This window comes from Lutra lutra, chromosome 7 (genome assembly GCF_902655055.1).
Source record: "Lutra lutra chromosome 7, mLutLut1.2, whole genome shotgun sequence".
NCBI classification, from domain to species: Eukaryota; Metazoa; Chordata; class Mammalia; order Carnivora; family Mustelidae; genus Lutra; species Lutra lutra.
The window spans coordinates 54389396-54413283 of NC_062284.1; the positions used below are offsets into that span (position 1 = coordinate 54389396).

Genomic DNA, 23888 nt, shown 5'->3' on the forward strand with positions numbered 1-23888 from the left:
CCTTGCCTATTCCAGTCTGTGTTCCCGTTACCACACCAGCCAAGGGTTGGGCAGAAGCTTGTAAAATATGACCAGAGAGCCTACAGAGCACCTCTCTTCCTTTTCCTACTCTTCCCTCTTCCCAACACTGTCTCCTCACATCCCGCTCAGCCCAATTGTTAACCTGTTTCAGAAAGATCTGAATATGACCTGAAGTCTTGGGCCAGCCTTGTTAGTCACCTGAACTCCCACATGGTCTGTCTATTGGTGTAAAGTGTTCCTGCATGTGTTTTCGTTTTAGTCATTTTACATATTAGACTGAAGGGTATTTTAAAATATATATTCTGCTTTTTTTCTTAACCCTCCCTTTACTTCTAATTTTCTCCCTGTAATTTTTTTGGTATTGACCCCCACTTCCTAACTTCAAAATGTATTGCAAACTATGGTATTCAGAACAGTATGGTACTGGAGTCAAAACAAACCCATAGACCAATGGAAAAGAGTAGAGAACCCAAAAATAAACCCAAACATATATGGTCAAATGACCTTCAACAAGGGTGCCAACACTAAAAAACAGGGAAAAGATGGGCTCCTCAAAAAAAAAAAAAAAGCAGAAAACAAACAAACAAAAAACCAAAAAACCTGGATATCCAGATGCAAAAGAATGAAATTGGATACTTATAGCATAAACAGCAATCAACTCAAAATGGGCTAAAGACTTAAATGTAAGATCTGAAACTATAAAATTCCTGGAAGAAAACTTTGGGGGAAACTCATAACATTGATCTTGGAAATATTTCCTGGATAGGACACCAAAGCACAGACAACAAAAGCAAAAATAGACAAGTGGGACTACATCAAAACTGAAAAGCTTTTACCTAACAGAGGAAACAGTAGAGTGAAAAGGCAACCTATGGAATGGAAGAAATTACTTGCAAACCATGTATCTGATGAGGTACTAATGTCCCGAAACATATAAAGGATGCCTACAACTCAATAAAAGAGAAACTCAATTGAAAAATGGGCAAAGGACTCGAATAGACATTTCTCCAAACAAGACCTACACATGTCCAAAGATATGAAAGATGTTCAATATCACTAATCAACAGGGAAATGCAAATCAACACCATAATGAGGTATCACCTCACATCTGTTAGAATAGCTATAATTTTTTAAAAAGGAAAAGAAAAAGAGAAAAGAACAAGTATGAGCAAAGATGTGGAAAAATTGGAACTCCTGTGCATTGTAGGTGGGAATGTAAAATGGTGTAGCTACCGTAAAAAACATAATGGAGGTTCCTCAAAAAATTAAAAATAGAACTACCACATGATGCAGTAGCCTCATTTCTGGGATTTATCCAAAAGAATTGAAAACAGGAGATAATTGCCCACCCATGTTCACTGAAGCCATATTCACAATAGCCAAGAAGTGGAAATAACGTAAATGCCCATCGATGGATGAATGGGTAACGACAATGTGGGATGTGTGTGTGCATGTGTGTGTGTGTGTGCAGGCATATTATTATGCCTTAAGGAAATTTCATCACATGCTACAATCTGGGTGAACTTTGAGGAAATTATGCCAAGTGAAATCAGCCCAGTCACAGAAGGACAACTACTGCATGATTCCACTTATATGAGGGCCTCTAAAGTAGTCAAGCTCATAGAAGTAGAGAGTAGAAGCAGAAAACTGCCAGGGGTTGGTGGGAGAACAAAAAACGGGGAGTAGTTGTTAAATGGGTATAGAGTTTCTGTCATGTAGTATGAAAAAAAATCTAGAGATCTGCTGTACAGCAATGTGGTATAGTCAACAATATTGTACTGAACATTTAAATACTTGTTAATAGGGTACATTTCATGTTATATTCTTTTATTATTATTATTAAGCATTCCAATCTAGAAGGGAGGAAGAAACAGGAGGGGAGAGGGAGAAGGGAGGGGAGGGAGAGGAAGGAAGGGAATGGAAGGAAGGAAAAGGAAGGAAGGAAAAGGAAAGAGAAAAGATAAGAAAAAAAAATGAAAGAAGCAAAGTAAGAGAGCTTAAGACTGCTTTTGGCTACTTTTCAAGAAACCTTATATTATTCCACAATTGAAGAGAAGCTACATGGAAAATTAGAGGTCTGTTTTTAAAGGTCTAGTCAGAGGTAGACAGGGAATTTGACACAAACAGAGAAGAGAATACAAATGCTGTGACTCTCCACTGCCTCCCTCCCTTTTGGGAGGTAGCACTACATTTCATACACCTCTTAAGGTTTTATTCCAGCTTAAGATAATAGACACTTTCTTTTCAAACACTTGCTATGTCAAATCATTAGACAAAACTTCAAGGATGGCTGACTGTGGTGACATTCTTTCCATATTTCAGCCTGGATGAACACTGAAGGGATAGATATGCTCATTTTCCCCTATGAGGGGCAATCGCAGTCTCAGCCCTTTCCTCTTTGTCTTAGCTCACGTCTGATTGCTCTCTGGCCTTCTTTTAATTAGCTATTAGAAGAAGTTGCATTTAAACTTTTTCCTGTAAATAGAATGTGTTATTCAGGGTTTTCGGAACTCTAACTGGAGAGCTTGGTGAATGTTTGTTTGAAGAAATTGTTGCTCCCCATTTGTGATCTTGTCATAAACTTGATTTCTGTGCCTGTCTCCTTGACATCCATCTGTATGCCATGACCAAGAATTTTATCAATAACTATTTTGGACATTTAAAAATAAGTCTAGTCAATTTCCAAAGCCTTTCTTCTTTTGAATTTTCTGTGCAGTTCAGTTTTGTTTTTTTTTTAAGATTTTATTTATTTGTCAGAGAGAGAGAGAGAGAGAGAGACAGTGCGGGCGAGCACAGGCAGACAGAGCAGCAGGCAGAGGCAGAGGGAGAAGCAGGCTTCCTGCCAAGCTAGGAGCCCGATGTGGGACTCGATCCCAGGACGCTGGGATCATGACCTGAGTCGAAGGCAGCTGCTTAACCAACTGAACCACCCAGGAGTTCCTGCAGTTCAGTTTTAATTGCCTTTTCGGTTCTTTTTGGCAACTTACCGAAGTGATTTTTATGGAGGTATAATTGGTATATAACACTTGTTATAGGTGTACAATGTAATTATTCAATATTTGTACACACTGCAAAATTATCAACACAATAAGCATAGTTACCATCACCATAAAAACTTACAAAACATTGTTTCTTGTGTTGAGAATTTACAGGATTTACTGTCTTCAAAACTTTCAAATATGTACTATAGCATTATTGGCTATAGTCACCATGTTGTATGTTATATTACCGTGGCTTATTTATTTTATAATTGGAAGTTTATATCTCTTGACACCCTTCATCCATTTTTGTCTGCCCCCAACCTTCCTCCACTCTAGCAAATATCATCCTGTTCCTCTGTATCAATGAGTTTTGTTTTGTTTTGTAGATTCTACGTATAAGTGAATTCATATGATATTTGTCTTTCTCTGTCTGACTTATTTCACTTAGCATAATACCCCCAAAGTCCACCCATGTTGTCGCACATGGCAAGATTTCATTCTTTTTTATGGATGAGTACTATTCCATTGTATATACAGAACACATCTTCTTTATCTGTACATCCATCAGTGGGCACTTAGGTTGTTTTCATATCTTGGCTATTATAAATAATGCTGCGATGAAAATGGGATGTATAAATCTTTTCAAATTAGTGTTTTTGTTTTCTTCAGATAAATACCTAGTAGTAGAATTGCTGGGATAAGATAACATTGGCTTTAAATGACACATTAGACCAGGTGGACTTAACAGATTTACATAGAACATTTCACCCAAAAACAATAGAATGTACAGTTTTTTCAAGTGCACATGGGACATTCTCCAAAGTACACCACATGTTAGGCCATAAAACAAGTCTCAATGAATTTAAGAGGATTAAAATCCAATCAAGCATCTTTTGTGACTACAGCAGTATGAAACTAGAAATTAATTACAAGAAGAAAAGTGGAAAAATCACAAATAAGTGGAGATTAAACAACATGCTACTGAATAACCAGTGGATCAACAAAGAAATGAAAGGAGAAATAAAAGAATAACTTGAGGGGTACCTGGGTGGCTCAGTTGGTTAAGCATCTGCCTTCCACTCAGGTCATGATCCCATGGTCCTGGGATCAAGCCCCATGTTGCACTCATAGATCAGTGAGGAGTCTGCTTCTCCCTCTCCCTCTGCCTCTCTCCCCTGTTCATGCTCTCTGTGCATGTGTGTGTGTGTGTGTGTGTCTCAAATGCATAAATTAAAAAATCTTAAAAGAATATCTTGAGACAAATGAAAATAGGAATATAACATACCAAAATCGAGGGGATGCTGCAAAAGAATTTTTTTTAAAGATTTTTATTTATTTATTTGACAGAGATCACAAGTAGGCAGAGAGGCAGGCAGAGAGGGAGGGGGAGGCAGGCTCCCTGCTGAGCAGAGAGCCCGATGTGGGGCTCGATCCCAGGATCCTGGGATCATGACCTGAGCCAAAGGCAGAGGCTTTAACCCACTGAGCCACCCAGGTGCCCCCCTGCAAAAGTAGTTTTAAGGGGAAATTTCATAAGGATACAGATCAAAATTCATACCTGAAGGAACTAGAAAAAGAACAAACAAAGCCCAAACTTAGTAGAAAGAACAAAATAACAAAGACCAAAGTAGAAATAAATAGAGACTAAAAAGACAATAGAAAAGATCAAAGAAATTAAGGGGTGGTTCTTTGAAAAGATAAATAAAATTGACAAACCTTTAGCTAGACTCAGCAAGAAAAAAGAGAGAAGGCTCAAGTAAGTAAAATTAGAAATGGAAAAGAAGTTACAACTGACACCACAGAAATACAAAGGAATATAAGAGGTTACTTTGAACAATTATTTGCTAACAAGTTGGACATTCTGGATGAAATTGAAAAATCACTAGAAACCAAATCTCCCAGGACTAAATCATGGTAAATCTGACTAGACTGGTTACAAGTAAGGAGATTCAATGAGTAATCAAAATCTGAACAAACAAAAGCCAAGACCATCTGGGATCACTGTGAGTTCTCCCAAACATTCAAAGAAGATTTAATGCCTATCCTTCTCAGACTTCCAAAAAATTAGAGGAAGGAATGCTTCCAAACTCATTTTACAAGTCCAGCATTACCCTGACACTGAAACCAGACACGGGCACCACCAAAAAAAAGGAAATAGCTGCTCAATATCTCTGATGAACATAGATGCAAAAATCCTTGACAAAATACTAACAAACCAAATTCAACAATGCATTAAAAGGATCAGATAGCGCGATCAAGTGGGATTTATTCCAGGGATGCAAGGATAGTTCAATATCTATAAATCAGTCAGTGCGATACATCACATTAACAAAGTGGAAGATAAAAGTCATCAACTCAATAGATGCAGAGAAAACATTTGACAAAATTCAACAACCAGATATGATAAAAGCTATCAACAAAGTGGGTAGAGAAGGACCACACCTCAACATAATAAAGGCCACATAGGACAAGCCCACAGCTAGCATCATACTCAAGGCTGAAAAGCTGAAAGCTTTCCTCCAAGATCAGGATCAAGACAAGGATACCCTCCCTTGCCACTTTTATTCAACATAGTACTGAAAGAACTAGCCAGAGGAACTAGGCAAAGAAAAGAAATAAAAGGCATCCAAAATGGTAAGGAAGAAGTAAAACTGTTACTTTTTACAGATAACCTTAATTTATATATAGAAAACCCTAAAGACTCTACCCCAAAACTATTAGAACTAGTAAATGAATTCAATGAAGTTTCAGCGTATGAAATGAATAGAGAAAAATACGTTGCATTTCTATATACTAGCAGTGAATGATCCTAGAAATTAAGAAAATAATCCCATTTATAATTATATCAAAAAGAATAAAGTAGGAATAAGTTTAAGCAAGGAGGTAGGTGACAGACTATACACTGAAAAGTTTAAGACACTGATGGAAGAAAGACACAATTAAATAGAAAGATATTCTGTGCTTATGGATTGGAAGAATTAATATTGTCAAAATGTCTGTACTACCCAAAGCAATGTACAGGTTCAGTGCGATCCCTATCAAAGTTCCAATGTCATTTTTTTCAAAGAAATAGAACCAAAAATTCCTAAAATGTGAATGAAATCATCAGAGACCTCAAATCCCAAAGCAGTCTTGAGAAAGAAAAACAAAGCCAAAATGATTTTTTTTTTTTTTTTTTTAAGATAACTAAGCTCTACAGACTTCACAAGTACAAGCAAGGACTTGATCTGTCTGGGTCACCTCCATATCCTCAGAGTCCGAAGCTGTGCCAGGCACATAAAAGAGTCACAGCAGGTTTTTGTTGAATGAATGAGTGCATGGCTGGATATTTACATGAAACTTATGTGTCTTTTCTTAATTTTGTATTGGGTTTTTAAAAATCATTTCATTTTAAATTTGTGTTCTCAATCTAAGAATTAGCCAGAAATTGCATTTTTACAGAAAATATTTGATTATATATATAATCTTTTTCTCTGTTGCTTTCATATAAAAAAATTAAAAGTCCAAGTACCGACCTTATTTCTTTTAAAAAAAGCTCTTGAAATTCTGTATCCCCAAAGAATCTTTCTTTAAGACTAATGCTGACATTATTAAACACATTGGACTAAAACATCAGATTTCATTTTATCTTGATGAAAGCTTGGTATTTACTATATTTTAGGTCTAATAGTTATATAAAAGTAGCCATTCTGAGCAGGGAAAGAAAAGATAAAGGGCTGGCAATAACTGATTCAGGATTGACTGAAAGATCGGTAATTAGACCATCTTGGAACAAACTCTGTTATTCCTTATAGTCAACCAACAAGCAATTCAGCTAATCTAGTACCAATATAAATGCAGATGTTTCTTACCATATTACTGTATCTTCACTATATTTTGGTAAGTTTGTAAGTACCTAGGTGGAAGGGGAAGCAAGCTGTTTAGTTTAATTTGTATTTTACCCAGCAAAGTGTGTTTAAAAACTTAAGATTTGGCGATATTTTGTGTGCATTCCCTATTGACTTTTGTAGCTGTGTCACATGAGAGAAAAGGTCTTTTTTTTTTCCCCCCTTAGTGGCCACTGTGTGATGTGTTAGAAGGAACTGATTTGGCTTACTAGGTTTGGAGAAACCAAAACTACGAAAAGCTCTCCCTCCATAATTGGTGATGCGGTATTTGGAGTTTATAAGAAGACTGTAAAGTTTTGACATATCTGTATTATCATAAAAGAACAATTTTAAGGGGCACCTGGGTGGCTCAGCGGGTTAAAGCCTCTGCCTTCAGCTCAGGTCATGATCCCAGGGTCCTGGGATCGAGTCCCACATCGGGCTCTCTGCTCAGTGGGGAGCCTGCTTCCTCCTCTCTCCCTGCCTTCCTCTCTGCCTACTTGTGATCTCTGTCTGTCAAATAAATAAATAAAATCTTAAAAAAAAAAGAACAATTTTAAGAAATTAAAATTAAGGCTTAATGTATAAAATATTGTTTATGTTAAAAATAGCACAAATATGAAGCAACTCAATTCTCCAAGACAGGGAGATTTTATTTAAATAATCTGTGTTAAGAATATATTATATGGGGGTGCCTGGGTGGCTCAGTGGGTTAAAGCCTCTGCCTTCGGCTCTCATCATGATCCAAGAGTCCTGGGATCAAGCCCCACATCAGGCTTTGCACAGAAGGGAGCCTGCTTCCCCCTCTCTCTCTGCCTGCCTCTCTGCCTCTGTGATCTCTGTCAAATAAATAAATAAAATCTTTTTAAAAAAAGAATATATTATATGAGTGCTTTACATATATTATGTCCTGTAATTTTTAGAATAAATGTACGAATTAAATACAGTCAACCCAACTCTGGGATGAAGAAATTGGCCTTTTCCAAGGCTGCATCACTGGTAGACAGCTGAGCTGCAATCACACTGATCTTTCCCCTAAACCACTGGGCAGATGACACAGCCAAAAAGATTGGAGGCTCTGAAGTGACCTAAGAAGTAGCAATGTGGAAATGTGCCAATGATAAGTGGAGAAGTTGGATGTAAAAATTATATATACGTTACAATTATAGTTGTGTTAATAATTATTTAAATAAAAAGATTGGAGTACAATGTCATAAAGATTTCAGTGCTTGTATTAGATTGGCAAAGTTTGGCGTGATGTTTCTCCTTCATTTTCTAAAGTTTCTGTAGTTGTAGATAAGTCACTTTCAAATTAAAATATCATTAAAATAGAGTGACTGTAGCATCAGTTTAGTTTCTCGGAGTATCTAAAAATCTTAATGGTTTTGATATGCTTCTGAAAGATTGATTACATGGTCATTTGAACTTGTATCAATTTTATTTTTAAATTCCAGATCATCAAGTTATTAGATGGAAAACGATCTCAAACTGTGGGAATCTTGATATCGAGTTTGCACTTAGAAATGAAGGATATCCAGCAGGGTAAGTCTTCTCCATCACTTTTGTTTTTCCAACTTTAATATTTTTCAACATTTTATTGTGAAAAGTTTCAAGCCTATAAACAATTAGAATTCCATAGTAAACCCAGTGTACCAACTCACTCTCGTTTCATCTGAAATACTGTCCCTCACCAGCTAGACTATTATAAAGCAAATCCTAGAGATTTTATAATTCTTCTGTTAAAAATGTCAGAACACTGATAAAAAGTTAAAATAATTCCAGTGCAATTGTCAGGCATTTAAAGACATTTACAATAATTTCTCAATATCATCATATATGTAATTCTGATTTCCCCAATTATATACTCACAAATTCATCCATTTGTTTATAATTAGTTTGAATGAGGATCCAAACAACTTTCATGCATTACCTTGGTTGCGTGTCTCTCGGTTTTCTTTTAATCTAGGACTTTCTGCACTCCATCTTTTTTTCCTTTGTAATTAATTTTTTTTTTTTAGGAAACCAAGCCATTTGTTCTGTGGATTTTCCCACATTTTCGATTTTCTGATTGTATTGCCATATTTTTACTTACTATGTTTTTCTGTCCCCTGTGGTTCCTTATGTAAACTGTTAGTTTGATCTACAGACTTGATCCTAGTAGAGGAAGAAGACTTCATAAATGCTATTGAATATTGTATCAAGAAATACATAATATCTATTTGTTTCTTTATGTTGTTAGTGGACACTAAAGATCTTTGCCTGGATTCATTATTTCATTAGAAGTTTGCAAAGTAACGATACACTAACTCCATCACTTCTTCTTCATTAGCTGGGATATTTCTATGGTGAAACACTTTGCTTCTTCATCTACTTGTTCATGTCATTGTTTCTTAATCCCTTCCTTTTTTTCGAATGATGCTATTTCAACGTGGTTATCTTTGGCTCACTTTGAAATACAACATTTAAAAAAGGAAATTTTACTTACATGTATTTTTCTTAGTCTCTAGAAAAATAGATCAAAAACCATCTTATGTTTTTGAAATCTATGTCTTGCATGAAAACAGTACTACTCTTTCTTAGTAATCAATTAAATGTAAATCTTTATTTTGACATGTCATTGATAATATTTTCTGAATAGTAATACAATCTCCCATAGATGGTTTTGGTCGAATTCAACATGGGTTTAAAGTGGAGACACTCTCAAACCACACTGCCCTTCAGGTTTTTACTGTTGCCTCAAGTTTGTTTTACACAGGTACACAGCATAAGACTTGCAGAGGTCCCAAACCAAAAGACACTTAGGCACACACTAAGGGTTTAAAATTTTGCTTTATTGCAAACATAAAAAACTCCCCATAAAACTAAAAATACTCTGAATTAGTTGATGGTCACAGAGGATGCAAACAAGCTGTCTATCTGTAATATTTCAGCTTAATTAAGTAGAACTAAATACCGAAGGATGAATATGAAACCTCAAAAAATGTTGCAGGAGGGGACTTGAATTTGGGCTGGGCAGCTAAAGGATCCACCATCAAAATATGAGAAAGGGATCCTTCAGTGATTTTAGAGGCCAGATCTTCTGGAAGACTTGAGTTTCTCATATGTTCAAACCAGGGAATGGTGACATGACTGCAAAGGCAAAATGAAAAAAATGAAACAGATAAATCAGCAGGAAAGCTGATCGTCTTTTGTCAGAGAGATGAGCTTTTTGGATGTAGTCTGAGTCTGGAAAGGAATTCCCCACCTCTAGGGGCAGGGTTATTTCCTAAACCACAGTCTTCTTCCGAGGTTAGATGCCTGGGTTCATCACCATGATGTGCGGCGCCATGTCTACTAGTTTTCGTACTGGCAATAGCACTTGAGACTCGATTCAGTTCTTTTTAGGCACATCGTGCTGTAGTGTCAGGTTGTCATGAGACCAGAGTTGTCCCGGCCGGGTCGTATTCCACTTACCACCTCCGGACTACAAACCTCTTTCCCATGGCACACCGGTCTCGTTGGAGCGAATGTTCATTATGAGTGAGGTGAGAGGTTAGTTCAGCCCTGCTTTTCCCAGCACTCTCCTCTTGGCAAAAGCATGCTCATGTGAAGCCATGGCGAATTTACATGTCAGCATTGGAAATGTCAGTTGTAGCATCACAGTTTTCTAGGACTCGTCATCTAGTTCTTTCTCCTGTTCCAGGCACCTCCATTCCCCACCACAGAGTTGGCTCCTAAGTTCTTAAAAAAAAAAAAAAAAAAAATCACCTCTATTCCATGTCTTCATTCAGTAATGCATTCCAGATGAATAAAACCCGAGCTTAATTTTTCTTTAGAATCATTTGACTGACAGTGGCATCCGAAGGTCACTTAGGAGCCCAAGCTGTGTCAGTTACATTTCGTGCTGAGTCTGTGTCTGGTCGTGAATGGAATGCACTTGACCTTGTGTTGTCATCCTGATGAAAGGAGTCCCGGTGCTGATGTTGGCCCAGAACGTGTGTTTTAACGTGAGAGGGGCTGCCATGAGAACTGACTGAGGCTGGCCAGCTGGCAGCCAGGCAAGGTCACACAGCACATCAGCCCTGGTGAAATGACCAGAGTGCTGAGGCTGTTCTTCAGCCTGTGGTCATATGGTCATCTTTGTCAAAGCACAAAGACAGACGCTCTAACTTGCATTTCCCAAACTCATGAGGAGCTGATGTAGAACCCCAAAAGTGAGCATATTCACTTAAGGAAAAGAATTTTCCTTCACCATGATGAAACTGTTGATCACATCTGTTCATCACTGCATCCATATCACTTGCCTCTCCTCTCTCTGTGTATTTGTTTATGCTCTTTTACCCCTTGCTGGGATGACAGTGTAGTCACCTTGATAATGGTTTTGGGTATGTCTGTTCACATATGTTACCCCCCCCCCCCATAGCTGGATAATCCATTTATTTCCGGTTCAGCTCTTAAAAAGCAACCTTGTGGGACACCTGGGTGGCTCAGTTGGTTAAGCCGCTGCCTTCAGCTCAGGTCATGATCTCAGGGGCCTGGGATTGAGTCCCATATCAGGCTCCTTGTCCAGCAGGGAGCCTGCTTCTCTCTCTGTCTCTGCCTGCCACTCTGCCTGCTTGTGCTCTCTCTATGACAAATAAATAAATAAAACCTTATTTAAAAAAAAAAATCTCAAAAAAAAAAAAAACAAAAACCTTGTCTTCCTCATTTGTAAAGGTGGCCACTCTTCCGTTGTCCACAAGACACTGCCTATGAGCCTATGATGTATATTGAAGAAGTGGGATTCTGAAGCTCTGTACCTCCAGGTCTTACAGAAAGCCAGTGTGCTCCTTTATGCCATGTTGCATTTTTTCTAAGAATTTCTCTGATCATTAAGCCTTGTTTACAACTCATCGGGCTAACATATCATGTATAAAAGCCACTCTTTTTTTTTTAAAATAATTTGATTTTTAAAAAGTAGACTGAACCTTAGAATAGATGGAATCAGACTGTCATGTGTCCTACTCCAGTACATTTGGGCAAAACTCACTTCCTTTCCTCCTGCCTTCCCGCCTTCCCTCCCTCAGGAAACATGGATTGAATGCCAGTTCTATATCAGGCCCCATGACCACCACAACACGTAAGATCCAGACTCTAACATTCTCAAGAGTGCGTGGGGTGGTGGGAGACACGTACAAGGCAGCCCAATGGGATGATTATTCTTAAGATGAGTCTTAAAGATAAAACAGTGGTCGTCACACACAGAAGGACAGAAGGCAGGTGAATAGGCGGCCTGCTAGAATATACAGATGACACGTGAATGTGGGTTGTTTCAGGGCACAGGGCTAAAAGGCAAGTGGCATCCAGACCAGGCAGGGCCCTGAATATCATCATACAAACTTAGGATATTATCCCATGAGTAACAGGGAGACACAATTCAAGAGTGTCGGTGCTATGATCTAATTCCAAGTACAGAGCCTCTCGGGCTGTGGAAGACAGACCTCCAAGGTCTTGCGTGCTCTGGCCCAAGCTGGTACCTCCAACTTGGCTTGGTTGTGCTTGCTTCCCGTCTCACCACACACTAACCACAGCAGTCCTCCTTGATTCCTTAAAAAAGCCAAGTTTTTTTCTTCTTCTGTGTCTTTGAAGGCGTAGCCTTCTTGAATGAGCAGCATTGCACATTCCCTCTGTTTGAAATGCTTTTCCACCCCACTAGATTGAGCTCCTTTTCCTTGCTTGGTTTTGGCACATAGGACACCTAAGAGAGCCTACACTAAGTTAATTCTTTTAGTCTACCCAACACCTAATACCTCACTTGCTCCTTTATTTATGTTTCCATTTACACCCATCACCAGAGTATAAGTTCCAAGAGGGAGATTGCTCAGTGATGTGTCCCTAGCACCTTGCACTGTGCCTAGCACCTGGGGGATGGTCCTTGAGTGTCTGTTGAGTGGAGAAACAGAAATCCTACCGAAGGAGGATCGGTCTGTTAGAAAGGGATTGTGATGATTGAGATAATGAATGTGAAGGCCAGAACTAAGGCTGTGTCTATAGAAATATGGGGGAGACCACAGAGAAGGGCTATTTGGAGAGAGAATTATTCCATTTAGCCACATCAGAGGAAGCAGTGATGGAGAAGAAGTCTTATATGTACTTTCGATTTCTGGCTTCAACAAGCATGTATATAATGAATGGTACCAAAACATAAACTGGAAAGAAAGGAGAAAAGGCATAGGTAGATGATTTGAGCCTGAAATGACTAGAGACATTGAAGCTAACGTGTTCAATGAACATCTGAAAACTCTAGCCTGATGTGAAGTAGATAGGGCTATGTTGGAGATAAAACATCGCCAAAAAGGTAACCACTTTTATCTGTTTGTCCCTACCCAAGATGGTGTTGGATATCTTGGAGAAGAAAGCCAAGTCCCTAAATGGACTGAGGTTTGAAGCACTGTGTGACTCAGGGCAGGACCTTGGTTGTGGGGGAAGAATGGTTTCAGGAGACTGACCATAACCCCCCCAGCACCTGTATTTGGTCCAGGAGAAACTCTGAATAAGTGATTTACTTCTTGCCGCTTTCCATCTGCTAAACTGGATGACTTGTATTTAAAAGCATTTGGCATCCTTGGACACAGTGACTGTCTACATGATTGCAAATTAGTGTTTTCATTCCACGTTAGTGATTTCCTCTCATTCTTTTCCCAGGGGAGATGGAAAATTGCTGTTGACTGTTCTCGACATAAACCTCTGTATGTCTTGCAACAGACGAGGTGCCAGAAACCTCCTGGCATTCATTTGGAATTTCCCGTACACTCAGAATTTATATTTATAATGTTTAATCTAACATCAAAATAAAACATTTTTCAGCTTAGTTTCTACCAGCCCAGAAACTCGGTTTGGGAGTTCGGTTGCATCAAAGACTATCTTTCTGTTTAGGAATCTCAAATCAAAATGTGAAAGGATGCCAGTGAGTTATGTGCCGGGAGTCTAAAACCCAGATCCGAGAATGCTCACTCTACTTTGCTCCCTTTTACCTAATAATTTCTAGAAATTGCTGTCAAGGTTAATGCCGGGTGTCTAAAACAGAATGAATTTTACCAGGCATCTGAAATTCACCATGATTTGTCTAGGATTTTCCTAAGGAATGTTCTAAGCTAGCCCGGAAGACCCCATACTGAAGGCAGGAGGTCTCCAAAGTCTTTATAGGGCACCCCTACCAGTTAAGAGTTTCAGAGCATGCTTCTCAAGCTGTGTTCTCTGAACCATGTGTGTCATGTAAACGTATGACAGAACTAATATTCATGTTATAAAACACATGCCAAAATATGAACTAAAGTGAGATTAATGTTTTTTTAAATGTCTTACTAACTTTAATTTTGATGGCTTTGAGTTTTTATTGGCTAATATCACAAGGGTCGATATATAAATAGAGTACAACTCACTATTAAAAATAGTGTATCGAAATCCGCATTTCAAATAGTCCCTTGATAAATTCTCTTATAATTTATGGAGGTCAGTGTCTTAGCAAATCTGATTCAACTATCCTTGCTCTTTAACTCCTTCCATGGCTGATGGAGAACTTGAACTGGCCATCAAACTGTCTGCTCTGCCATTTTCTTACTGTTGATGGATTATCTTCCAGGGTTTCTCTGCAGGAATCTTTTGAAGGCAACTTGTTTATTTTGTCAAGTTTAGTTTAGTTAAAACCAGATTTAGAATCAGAAAACTTCATTTCAGTGGGCCCCCCCAAAATCAGAGGATGTTGAAAGCAAAAGAACAAGTGAGGATGCCATGTAAGGAGTCTACCCAGCAAAGGTGACGTGGGCTCCTTACCTGTGGACCTACTAAATGCAGGTGCCAGGGGCAATCAACTTACTAAATTGAAAAATCTCAAAAAAAAAAAAAAAATCACTCAGTGAATGGAAACAATAGCCCCAATCCTTCCCTTCGCTTCCCACCTTTTTCTTCCTCCTACTGAGTCTGAAACACCTGAGCGGCAGGGTTCCCACCCACCCCTTTCTAAGCCACGTACATTCCTTCACCCCCCGGGCTGAGTCCAGAAAGCAGACGGTGGTAAGTCTTTGTACTTTACCTTCAGGCAACTGGCTGAGACCATCCAATCTGCCTGGAATGTAATTTTGGCTTAAAAGAACCAGAACTAATGGAAGAACAGAAGCAGCTTAGCCCAAACTCTTTCTCATTCCACTGCCCTACAGAGAATAGAGGGGCTGACGGAGGGGAGGTTTTGTGAATTCCCTGCCTGTGCCCTTCTTTGAGGTTTGAACCATGGACAATTTTAATTGCACCTATAAAATGGCATGGTGGGCACCTTGCGGCATAGTACATGCCCGAACTTGGGTGAGAATTGGGAGTTTTGCTTTATACGATTGAGTGATTGGAACAGATTAGATAAGTGTCCCTTTCACGACTGTTGTGTCTTCCACCACCCAACAAGCTCCTGCTCACTGTGTCACTCACACTTGCCTCCTGTTTCCATCACAGCCTAAATTAAGGTCCGCACCAACTAACATGCCACACTAGCAGGCATTTGGCAATGTAGGGAAGACTGTACACATGGTCCCTTGATCGTTCATGTGTTTAATGGATCCGGAGGCAACTTTTGTTTGTTTCTTCATGCTCTGTGCCTTTGCTTCCCTTTTCAGTCTATTCTGGGATGTAGTATAAAATTGCACTTACTCATATTTTTCCAAGAAAATTTGACTTTATATTACTCTAGAGTTTATTTTCTTTTTATATTTTACATTTTCTTTTTTTTTTTTTAAGATTTTATTTATGTGACAGAGAGCACTAGGCAGGGGAGCAGCAGACAGGAGCAGAGGGAGAAGCAGACTCCCCGCTGATCAGGGAGCCCAATGTGGGACTCTATCCCAGGACCCCCGGATTATGACCTGAGCAGAAGGCAGATGCCCAACTGACTGAGCCACCCAGACACCCTATATTTATATTTTCTTCTAAGACGATGCCTTTTCAGTTTCCACATTTCTATTTTTTAGAAATTCTTCTTGCTGTGATTTTAACTGCAATCATGTTTATTTTGAATAACTGCAAATAACTGGCAAAGATTAAAATTGGGATTGTTTTATTATGCATATTGAGGTAGCATATGAGAATTGAATTATTAGTGATAAATAATGGCGAGGCTATGGGTGTGCATAATATGCAAATGAAATTTTTGTAGCATGGGCTATGTATGGTTCCCATGAGGAGGCTGCTGATTACCATAAAAAGCGTGCAATGCCATTTAGAGACAAGTGCCAATATAGGCTGTTGTGTGTAGCTGGTTCACTGATTTTTTTGTTTGTTTTTTTAAGAGGGTGAGGATTTTAGGTGGAGTGATCATTCATAGCTTAACACTTACAAAGGATCAAAGAAGTGCAATCTGGGCACCTGGGTGGCTCAGTCCATTGAGTGCCCGACTCTTGGCTTTGGCTCAGGTCATGATCTCATGGGTCCTGGGATTGAGCCCTGTGCCTTCTGCTCCTCTCTCAGAGGGGAGTCTGCTTGAGATTCTCCCCCTCTGCCCCGTCCCCCACTCACAGGCATGTGCTCATTCTCTCTCTCTCTCATAAATAAATCTTTTTAAAAAAAAAAAAAAAAAAAAGAAGTGCAATCATAGCCCAGTAATTTGATTATGGAGCTCAGCTCAGGAAATCCAGTTGTGGGGCTTCATGCCTTGATTTCATCATCTGTAAAACTAGGGACAGCAATAGCACCCATCTCCAGCAAGTAAATGTAAAATACTTACTTAACAAAACAAATTGCCCAGTATATGCGGCAATTAATTAATTAAGTATTCATCCCCAGTAAGGTCTGCCTACGAGACCCACCCTCTGGTGTAGTAGACAGAGATTATTTCAAGCTGCTTTAATAATTGGTGTCCTTAGCATTTCGTCTGGGTAGAGCTAGGCTTTGTGCTTACCTCTATCTGCACAGGTGTGCCTGGTGCTAGAGGCAGGGCGTAGTGGGACCTGTAATGGGAAGAGGAAGGCATATTGACAATGGCGAACAGACCTAGTTCCAGAGATCTCAGTGGAGGTAGGCTCTCCCCCAACCCACCCTTCTCCCTGCCAGGCCCTCTTCTTTCCATTCATGCCCAGTTTTATCATAAATTGGTCATCCCTCTCAGTGATGGCCCCATCGTTATGAGGTGAGCCTGTGGGGAAATGTTCCTGCTGTGCCTTTCCTCAGCTCTCCGATTCTACTTCTGTCTCATTCCATGACCTCACATCCTTGCACTTTCCTTGGTAGAGGTCAAGGTAGTTGCTCTGTGGGAGTGTTAAGGGGTAGGTTACCTGAGAGTTTTGTTCTTTTTTTTTTTAAAGATTTTATTTATTTTTGAGAGAGAGAGAACATGAGTGGAGGATAGAGGGAGAAAGAGAAGCAGACTCCCCACTGAGCAGGGAGCCCGAGGCGGGACTCGATCCCTGGACCCTGAGATCATGACCCGAGCTGAAGGCATATGTTTAACCAACTGAGCTACCCAGGCTCCTTACCAGAGAGTGTTTTTTTTTGTTTGTTTGTTTTTGTTTTAGATTTTTATTTATTTATTTGACAGACAGATCACAAGTAGGCAGAGAGGCAGGCAGAGAGAGAGAGGGAAGTAGCCTCCCCACCGAGCAGAGAGCCCAATGTGGGGCTCGATCCCAGGACCCTGGGATCATGACCTGAGCCGAAGGCAGAGGCTTTAACCCACTGAGCCACCCAGGTGCCCCCTTACCAGAGAGTTTTAAAAACCCAAAGCCTTCTTTAATACCGTCCCCATTTCATTATCTTTCCCTTACAAGTTGAATGTTAAGGAAGCCCTAAGAATATCAGTAATTTGGGCATAATAGCAAGTTTTACATTGGCCATTTGGAAGTTAACATTGTTAAGAAAGCAATCTCTACTAGTAGAGTCAAATAATCCTATTAATCTTTGCTTTCATGGGCTGAGAATAAATCTAGTCCATTTGCAAACAATTTAATAATTAATTTAACACACACTTTTTGCAAGATGTTCACGCCAACAACTTAAGAAAGGAAACGCAAGGAGGCATAGACTGGGCTGCAGAGATGTGATTTTTAAAATCAACAGTAGCCCGGAGCACCTGGGAGCCTCTGCTTTCGCCTCAGGTCATGATCCCAGGGTCCTGGGATTGAGCCCTGGATCGGGCTCTCTGCTCAGCCGGGAGCCTGCTTCCCCCTCTCTCTCTGCCTGCCTCTCTGCCTACTTGTGATCTCTGTCTGTCAAATAAGTAAATAAAATCTTTAAAATCAACAACAGCCCAAGCCTAGCAAACCACCCCAGCCCTATCTGTCTGTGGCATCTGCCGCACCTCAGACAGTTCGATTGACTTTGGCTAATCCAACAGACTGAGGAGTGTGCCTTTCCTCCCTCAGTCTTCCACATGTCTCTTGCCCAGTGGTGCTCCTTCGGTCGAAAAGAACAGCTCCTTTAAGTAACTGCTTGTTTTTTACTCAGTAGAAGCCCTTCAGACAGCAAGCACAGTCATTTTTTGTTTATTTGCAAATGGTGCACTTGAAGATAGAAAAGTGTTGAGGGTTAAAAATGGCTGGAGGGCTGAGAGAATTCCTGCATGTTCTCTCTCCTTGCCTTGGTCTTGTGAAAAGCCGCCTCCAACCCGGAGAGGGAATTTCCCTATCGTGTGAGACCCTGACCCCGCGCCTGTGCCTGAAGCAGGCATGTAATTTTTATGTGCGCCTGTTAGTTTCAATCGGGGATACTGATCTGCTTTTTGTCCCTGCTGACGGTTATTATATCTTAATGGGCGAAACACTACTCTAATGATCCTTGCGTATGTAATTCTTGGAGTACAGAGCAGGCACCAGAGGACCACATAAAAATGTTTGCCTCAATTTCCCTGCAAAAAAGGGGGCCCAGAAACCAGACTTGACCAAGTAACAGATTTTTAAAGGTAAAGGAACCCAATAAAATTACCAGCTTTTCACAGCGTGTGTCTATTTCCTTTCGACATATTGTGAGGTGTAGGTGAAGTATTCTAACTGAACTGACAGTGTGAGTGGGGAGAACTAAGGAGAAGGGGGAGATTAAAGTAAAAACCACCAGCAATGATTGATAGTGCAGTAGCACTGAGTTGTTGGGGTCTCCCCTTTGTGGATTTGACACCTCACCTTTCTGACACCATATGCAGGCATGTTAGTATAATGAGCCCTAGACAGAAGGGAACAAAAGCTAGCAGGGCTTGAAACTACAATATCAGGGCTTTGAGGTGTGCTGTAGAATTGTGTAGGCTAGGATTTGCTTCTCCAACTTAGAAGATAAAAGGTGTGTGTGTGTGTGTGAGAGAGAGAGAGAGAGATAGAAAGAACAAGAAAGACAGAGTACATTTTTTTTTTTTTAAGTTTAAAATGAAGGGAGCTACCCCATCCCAGGCAACTCCAAGAATAATTTAATCAAGGACTGATTTCTTCTATATTGTAATCCTCAGTTAAATAATTAAATGGGTTCATGTAAGGCTTATAAGTTTGATTGATAAGAGCCTTCAAGAATCAATTCTCTAAGATACTGTGCCAGTATTTGGGAAACAGAATTATCAGGTATTGATTCCAACCCTGTGTGGGAACTTAAACTGTTCTCAGTGAGTAGGAAGCATAATCATGTACACACAGAAAACAGCTCTCCACAGAGTCCTAGTTACCTCTGCCTTTTTACTTTGTAGACCTTTGGTCAGTAATCTAACCTTCCTTGGCAACTCTGGAGAAGAGAAATAATAGAATTCTAATGATTTCCTTAAGCTCCTGGACTCAACCAGCATATCTCTTCATAATGCTTCTTCCACCTCTGAATTTTATTTTCCTTTTTTACTTGTGTTTTTAAGATCCTTACATGGAAGAGGGAAAACCTCAGTGGAATACGTAGTGTTGATCCTTAATTTGTCTATCTAATTCTTCCCTCACCAGTAGGTTTCCTCTCTCCTGTTCCTCCCCGTAGGTCCTTCGGGCAAAATCAACAGGCCTATCCAGCTCTCTGCCTATTTCTGTGGGTGGCCCAAAGCCCTTCCTCCAAATCTAGATGCAAAGCCTCATGTGGTTTCAACTCCAGCTTCCTCAGCCCCAAGCTGGTTAGTGATACTGTTCTGTAGTGCTCTGTCGTGCCCTGCTCCTCTGTCCTGTGCCTTCCCTCCACAGTATTTGCTACCTCTTGTTCACCGGAATAGCTTCTGAAACCAGTTTTTTTCAAATTTCTACGTGTCCCATGGACTATAACTCTGTTCCGTTCCCTCTACTACTCATAACTGCTCAGTGCCTCCCTGCTGGATACGGAGCACGTTAGAGACTCCTCCTCAGGGCATTCAGAATTCTATGGTCTTGCTCCAAAGGGGAATGAATGCTCTCTTCAAGCCAAAAGTGAACTACACGCCATCGCCTGCACCTTCCATGAGCCTCTGTCCACATCTGCTTCTTCCATCTGAGACATCTCACGTCCTTCCAGTTGGTGTTCACTGGCTCTTGGTCCAAATGCACAGATTGTCCTTCCTCGGGAAGAATTTTGCTTGATTAATGGTAATTAATAAGTGGGTGTTTCATGTGTCTGCCTGAAGCAATATAACCGGAATTTTTACTCGTAACCTTTCTCTCTAAGTAATACTGCTGTTTATTTTGTTTTTCTTTAAGATTTTATTTGTTTATTTGACAGACAGAGATCACAAGTAAGCAGAGAGGCAGGCAGAGAGAGAGAGGGGAGGAAGCAGGCTCCCTGCTGAGCAGAGAGCCCCATGCGGGACTCGATCCCAGGACCCTGAGATCATGACCTGAGCCGAAGGCAGAGGCTTAACCCATTGGGCCACCCAGGCGCCCGTGATACTGCTGTTCAAAACATTACTGGAGGTTAAGAATGAAGGGAAAGCTATTTTCCTTACTTTTTCCTTGAAAGTGAGAAAAGTTACTTGTGAAGCTGAATCAGTTTTTGGTATGGACTATCCAGGGCAAGCTGTGCATCTACACCGAGGGTGTGGCTGAGGACTTGATAATACAACTAGACTGACTAAATCTTGATTTTCTTTTTAAACGAGGAACTAATGGGGATGAGCAAATGACCCTAATTCAGATACACCCCTCCTATGACAACACTTTCACCTACCAAAATCCTATCCCTTTTTAAAGTTTCTTTTTTTCCCCCCCAAGACGCCATGCTCTCTTTATCAAGAAACTTTTCTTGATATCCAACAGAAGGACTCCATTTGGGGGGATTCCTGTAGCCTCTATTGCATCCACACACTTTTATCCCTGTCACACCCCAGGAGCTATGCCAGGTGCTGGGGTTGTCAAAATGCAGAGAGATGATCTGTGATTGCAGGGCTTCTGCTGTCCGACAGAGGAGGGAAACTGTTCTGCTACACACCGTAATACAGGTTCTTCATTAGACTCTTTTCCCTTGTTCAAAATACACGTGCAGGGCCACAGAAGAGGAAAATAGTGAGGATTTAAGAATCCAATGGTCAAGGGGTTCCTTCCAGGGCAGGAAGGTTCTCCCCTGGGCTCTGGGAGAGGAGGTATAGGAAAGGAGGAAGCTATGGTTATGTTGCCCCAAGAAGCTGGAGCACAGGGTAGCTGGGAGAAGTACAAGTGGTAGGGGATGAGATTGGAAGTATAGCTTGGGACCAGAAAAGAATGGGCTTAAACATCAGGCCAACGCATTTGGACTTTACCTGCTATTTAAAGGAAAGACATAGGAGGTATTGTAAATATCAAAGTAAAACGTTGAGACCCGTGGATTAGAAAAATAATATTGTTAGTACAACAAATGGTAGATTGGTGGGAAAGATGGAAACTGGAGACGCAGATGAGGTCGACTTTCTAAATGGACCCAAAGGTACCTTGTATTTCTTGTAAGACATTTGGGGCAATATTTTCTATCATTACATCTCTTTGTGCATATACCTTGACTATTAATAATGTTTCCTGACATTGGGCTTCGAGCAGGGTTTTGTGAAGGACCAAATGGGTTTAACAGCAATGACTCTTATCTGAAACACTCATGAATTCTGGAAAGTTTCATTTATAACACAAACTACTCCATAGTCTGCTTTCTCTAATTCTTTCCAGGTGTTAAAGGAGATAGGGCATTAGCAAGCATTAAAACACATTGACCATGTGTATATTTAAAAATCATAATGGTCATCGTTCGTTGGTACCATTTTGACTTCATACCATGCTGTAGGTGCTATGCCGTGCACACATATTACCTCATTTAATATTTTCAGCACATGATATTAGACCCATTTTATGGATATGCTGAGGCTCGGGCACTTGAATTTGCCAGGATCACATAATGAGTGACAGTCATCCTGGTCTTTTTCTGTACCTTGAGCTTGTTCCCTCAACAGACAAAGAAACTTCCTTTTGCAGTTACCTCTCCCTGGAAAGTTCTTCTCCCAGACATTTACAGAACTGACCTCTTCAGCTCTTAGCTTAAATGTTGCCTCCTCAAAGAAGCCTTCATCAACCATCCTATTTAATGCTGCTCATTTCTCTACTTCCTTCACAGCATTTTGTTACCTGAAATCATTTACTTGTTTCTTTCCTGTCCCCTCAGCTTGAGTCTAAATTTCATGAGATCAAGTGTTTTGAACCTCTCACACAAGTTTGATTTATATAATCACAGCATTTTAGAACAGTTTCTAGAACTTAATACACATTCAGCAAATATTTAGTCAAGGGCTGGGTGAATGAATAAATAAATGTCCCCAGAGCCCACACTTGTTCTCCAGTCCCATCCTCTAGATGTTTCCTTGCAACTGCCTAGCACACTGGAGAAGAAATAGCTGATCATACAACCTGTCAAACTATGTATCTGGGACTCAGACTGATTAGCTTTTAAAAAACCAAATATTTACTCACCAAAAACACAACCCACAGGTCACTGTCTTTCTCATCAGTTAAGATCACTTGGTTACATCCAAACTTGCAGCTCATATAGAGTATCTACAATGTAGGGTTAGTTCAGAAGACAACTTGTCTGAGTAACTGTTTGTAGACCTTTACCTTTTTATAGGAGAATATTGGAATTCACAGAAATGAGGCATTATTCCTGGCAATTTTTTTTTTTTACAGCACCAGCCATGTAGAAATTCATGATCTTTCTAATAAATTTGTGAATTCTTATGATCTCCACACACAAAATAACCATCCTCAGAGGGCAAATTCTCTCATTCTTCCCTCAAACTACATTTTTCTTTTGTGATTTCAGATTGGGCTTTTTAGAAGTGTGATTTTTCCTTTGTCTTAGTGCCATCTGAGCCGACTTTGTCACTAGCACGTTAACCTCTTCTTTCCCCACTCTCCCATATCTGAGAATAGCTTTCTAAATTAACCCTAAGTTAGGGTGGCCCGCGGAGGAATTTTAAGTACATTTCTCGGTGTCCTGTGAAGTTACGTGATCTTAGCTCAGTTAATTAACTTTGTTAAAATTGTATGAGGGGCTTTGTATGATTCAGCTACAGAAGGCACAAAACAATTTGAAAAGAACCTGCCCTTTACCTTGATCCCTACCTTCTCCAAAAACCATGGTGTAATGCCAATGAACAGAATAATGGTTGACAAGCAAAATTTTAAGGCATTCTAAATATCACTGGTTGGTTTAATAAAATTAATTAGCCTGCCACGGAGAAAATTTACTAGCGTGCTGGTTAATTTCACAATGTAAAGTCAGAGAAGGGAGGTAGGGTTGAGAGAACAAACCTTATTAGTTTTGAATAATTATTTAAAGATGTGGAGCTGCCTATTTCAAACACTTTGATTGCCAAATCCATTAAGGCTTTACAATCTCAATGTTTGTATCCCAGTATATATGGGAAGGAATCTCCCTAGGTGAAATCATAATCATATTAATGAACAGCTAAATGACCTAAAGATACAGAACAACAAGTAGGATCCTAATAAAACCATGAGCATGAGAACTTGCCTTAAGACTATCTCATGGGAGGTTTCCATAATCTTAATTTGCCATTGATGCAATTATTGCTTTTTCTTGTCTTTTTGATCCAAACAAGATGTTTGCAGTGGCCATGGAAAGGTGCCTA

General features: G+C 40.0%; 1 protein-coding gene across 4 annotated transcripts in view; it reads left to right on the forward strand.

The window, feature by feature from the left end:
- LOC125104767 (formin-1-like) overlaps positions 1–23888 on the forward strand; it is a 426092-nt gene that overhangs the window by 263804 nt on the left and 138400 nt on the right. For all 4 annotated transcript variants that reach the window (XM_047737598.1, XM_047737599.1, XM_047737600.1 and 1 more), the window contains one exon: positions 8323–8410. In XM_047737598.1, coding sequence (XP_047593554.1) covers positions 8323–8410 — 88 coding nt within the window. The remainder of the gene's footprint in view (positions 1–8322; positions 8411–23888) is intronic.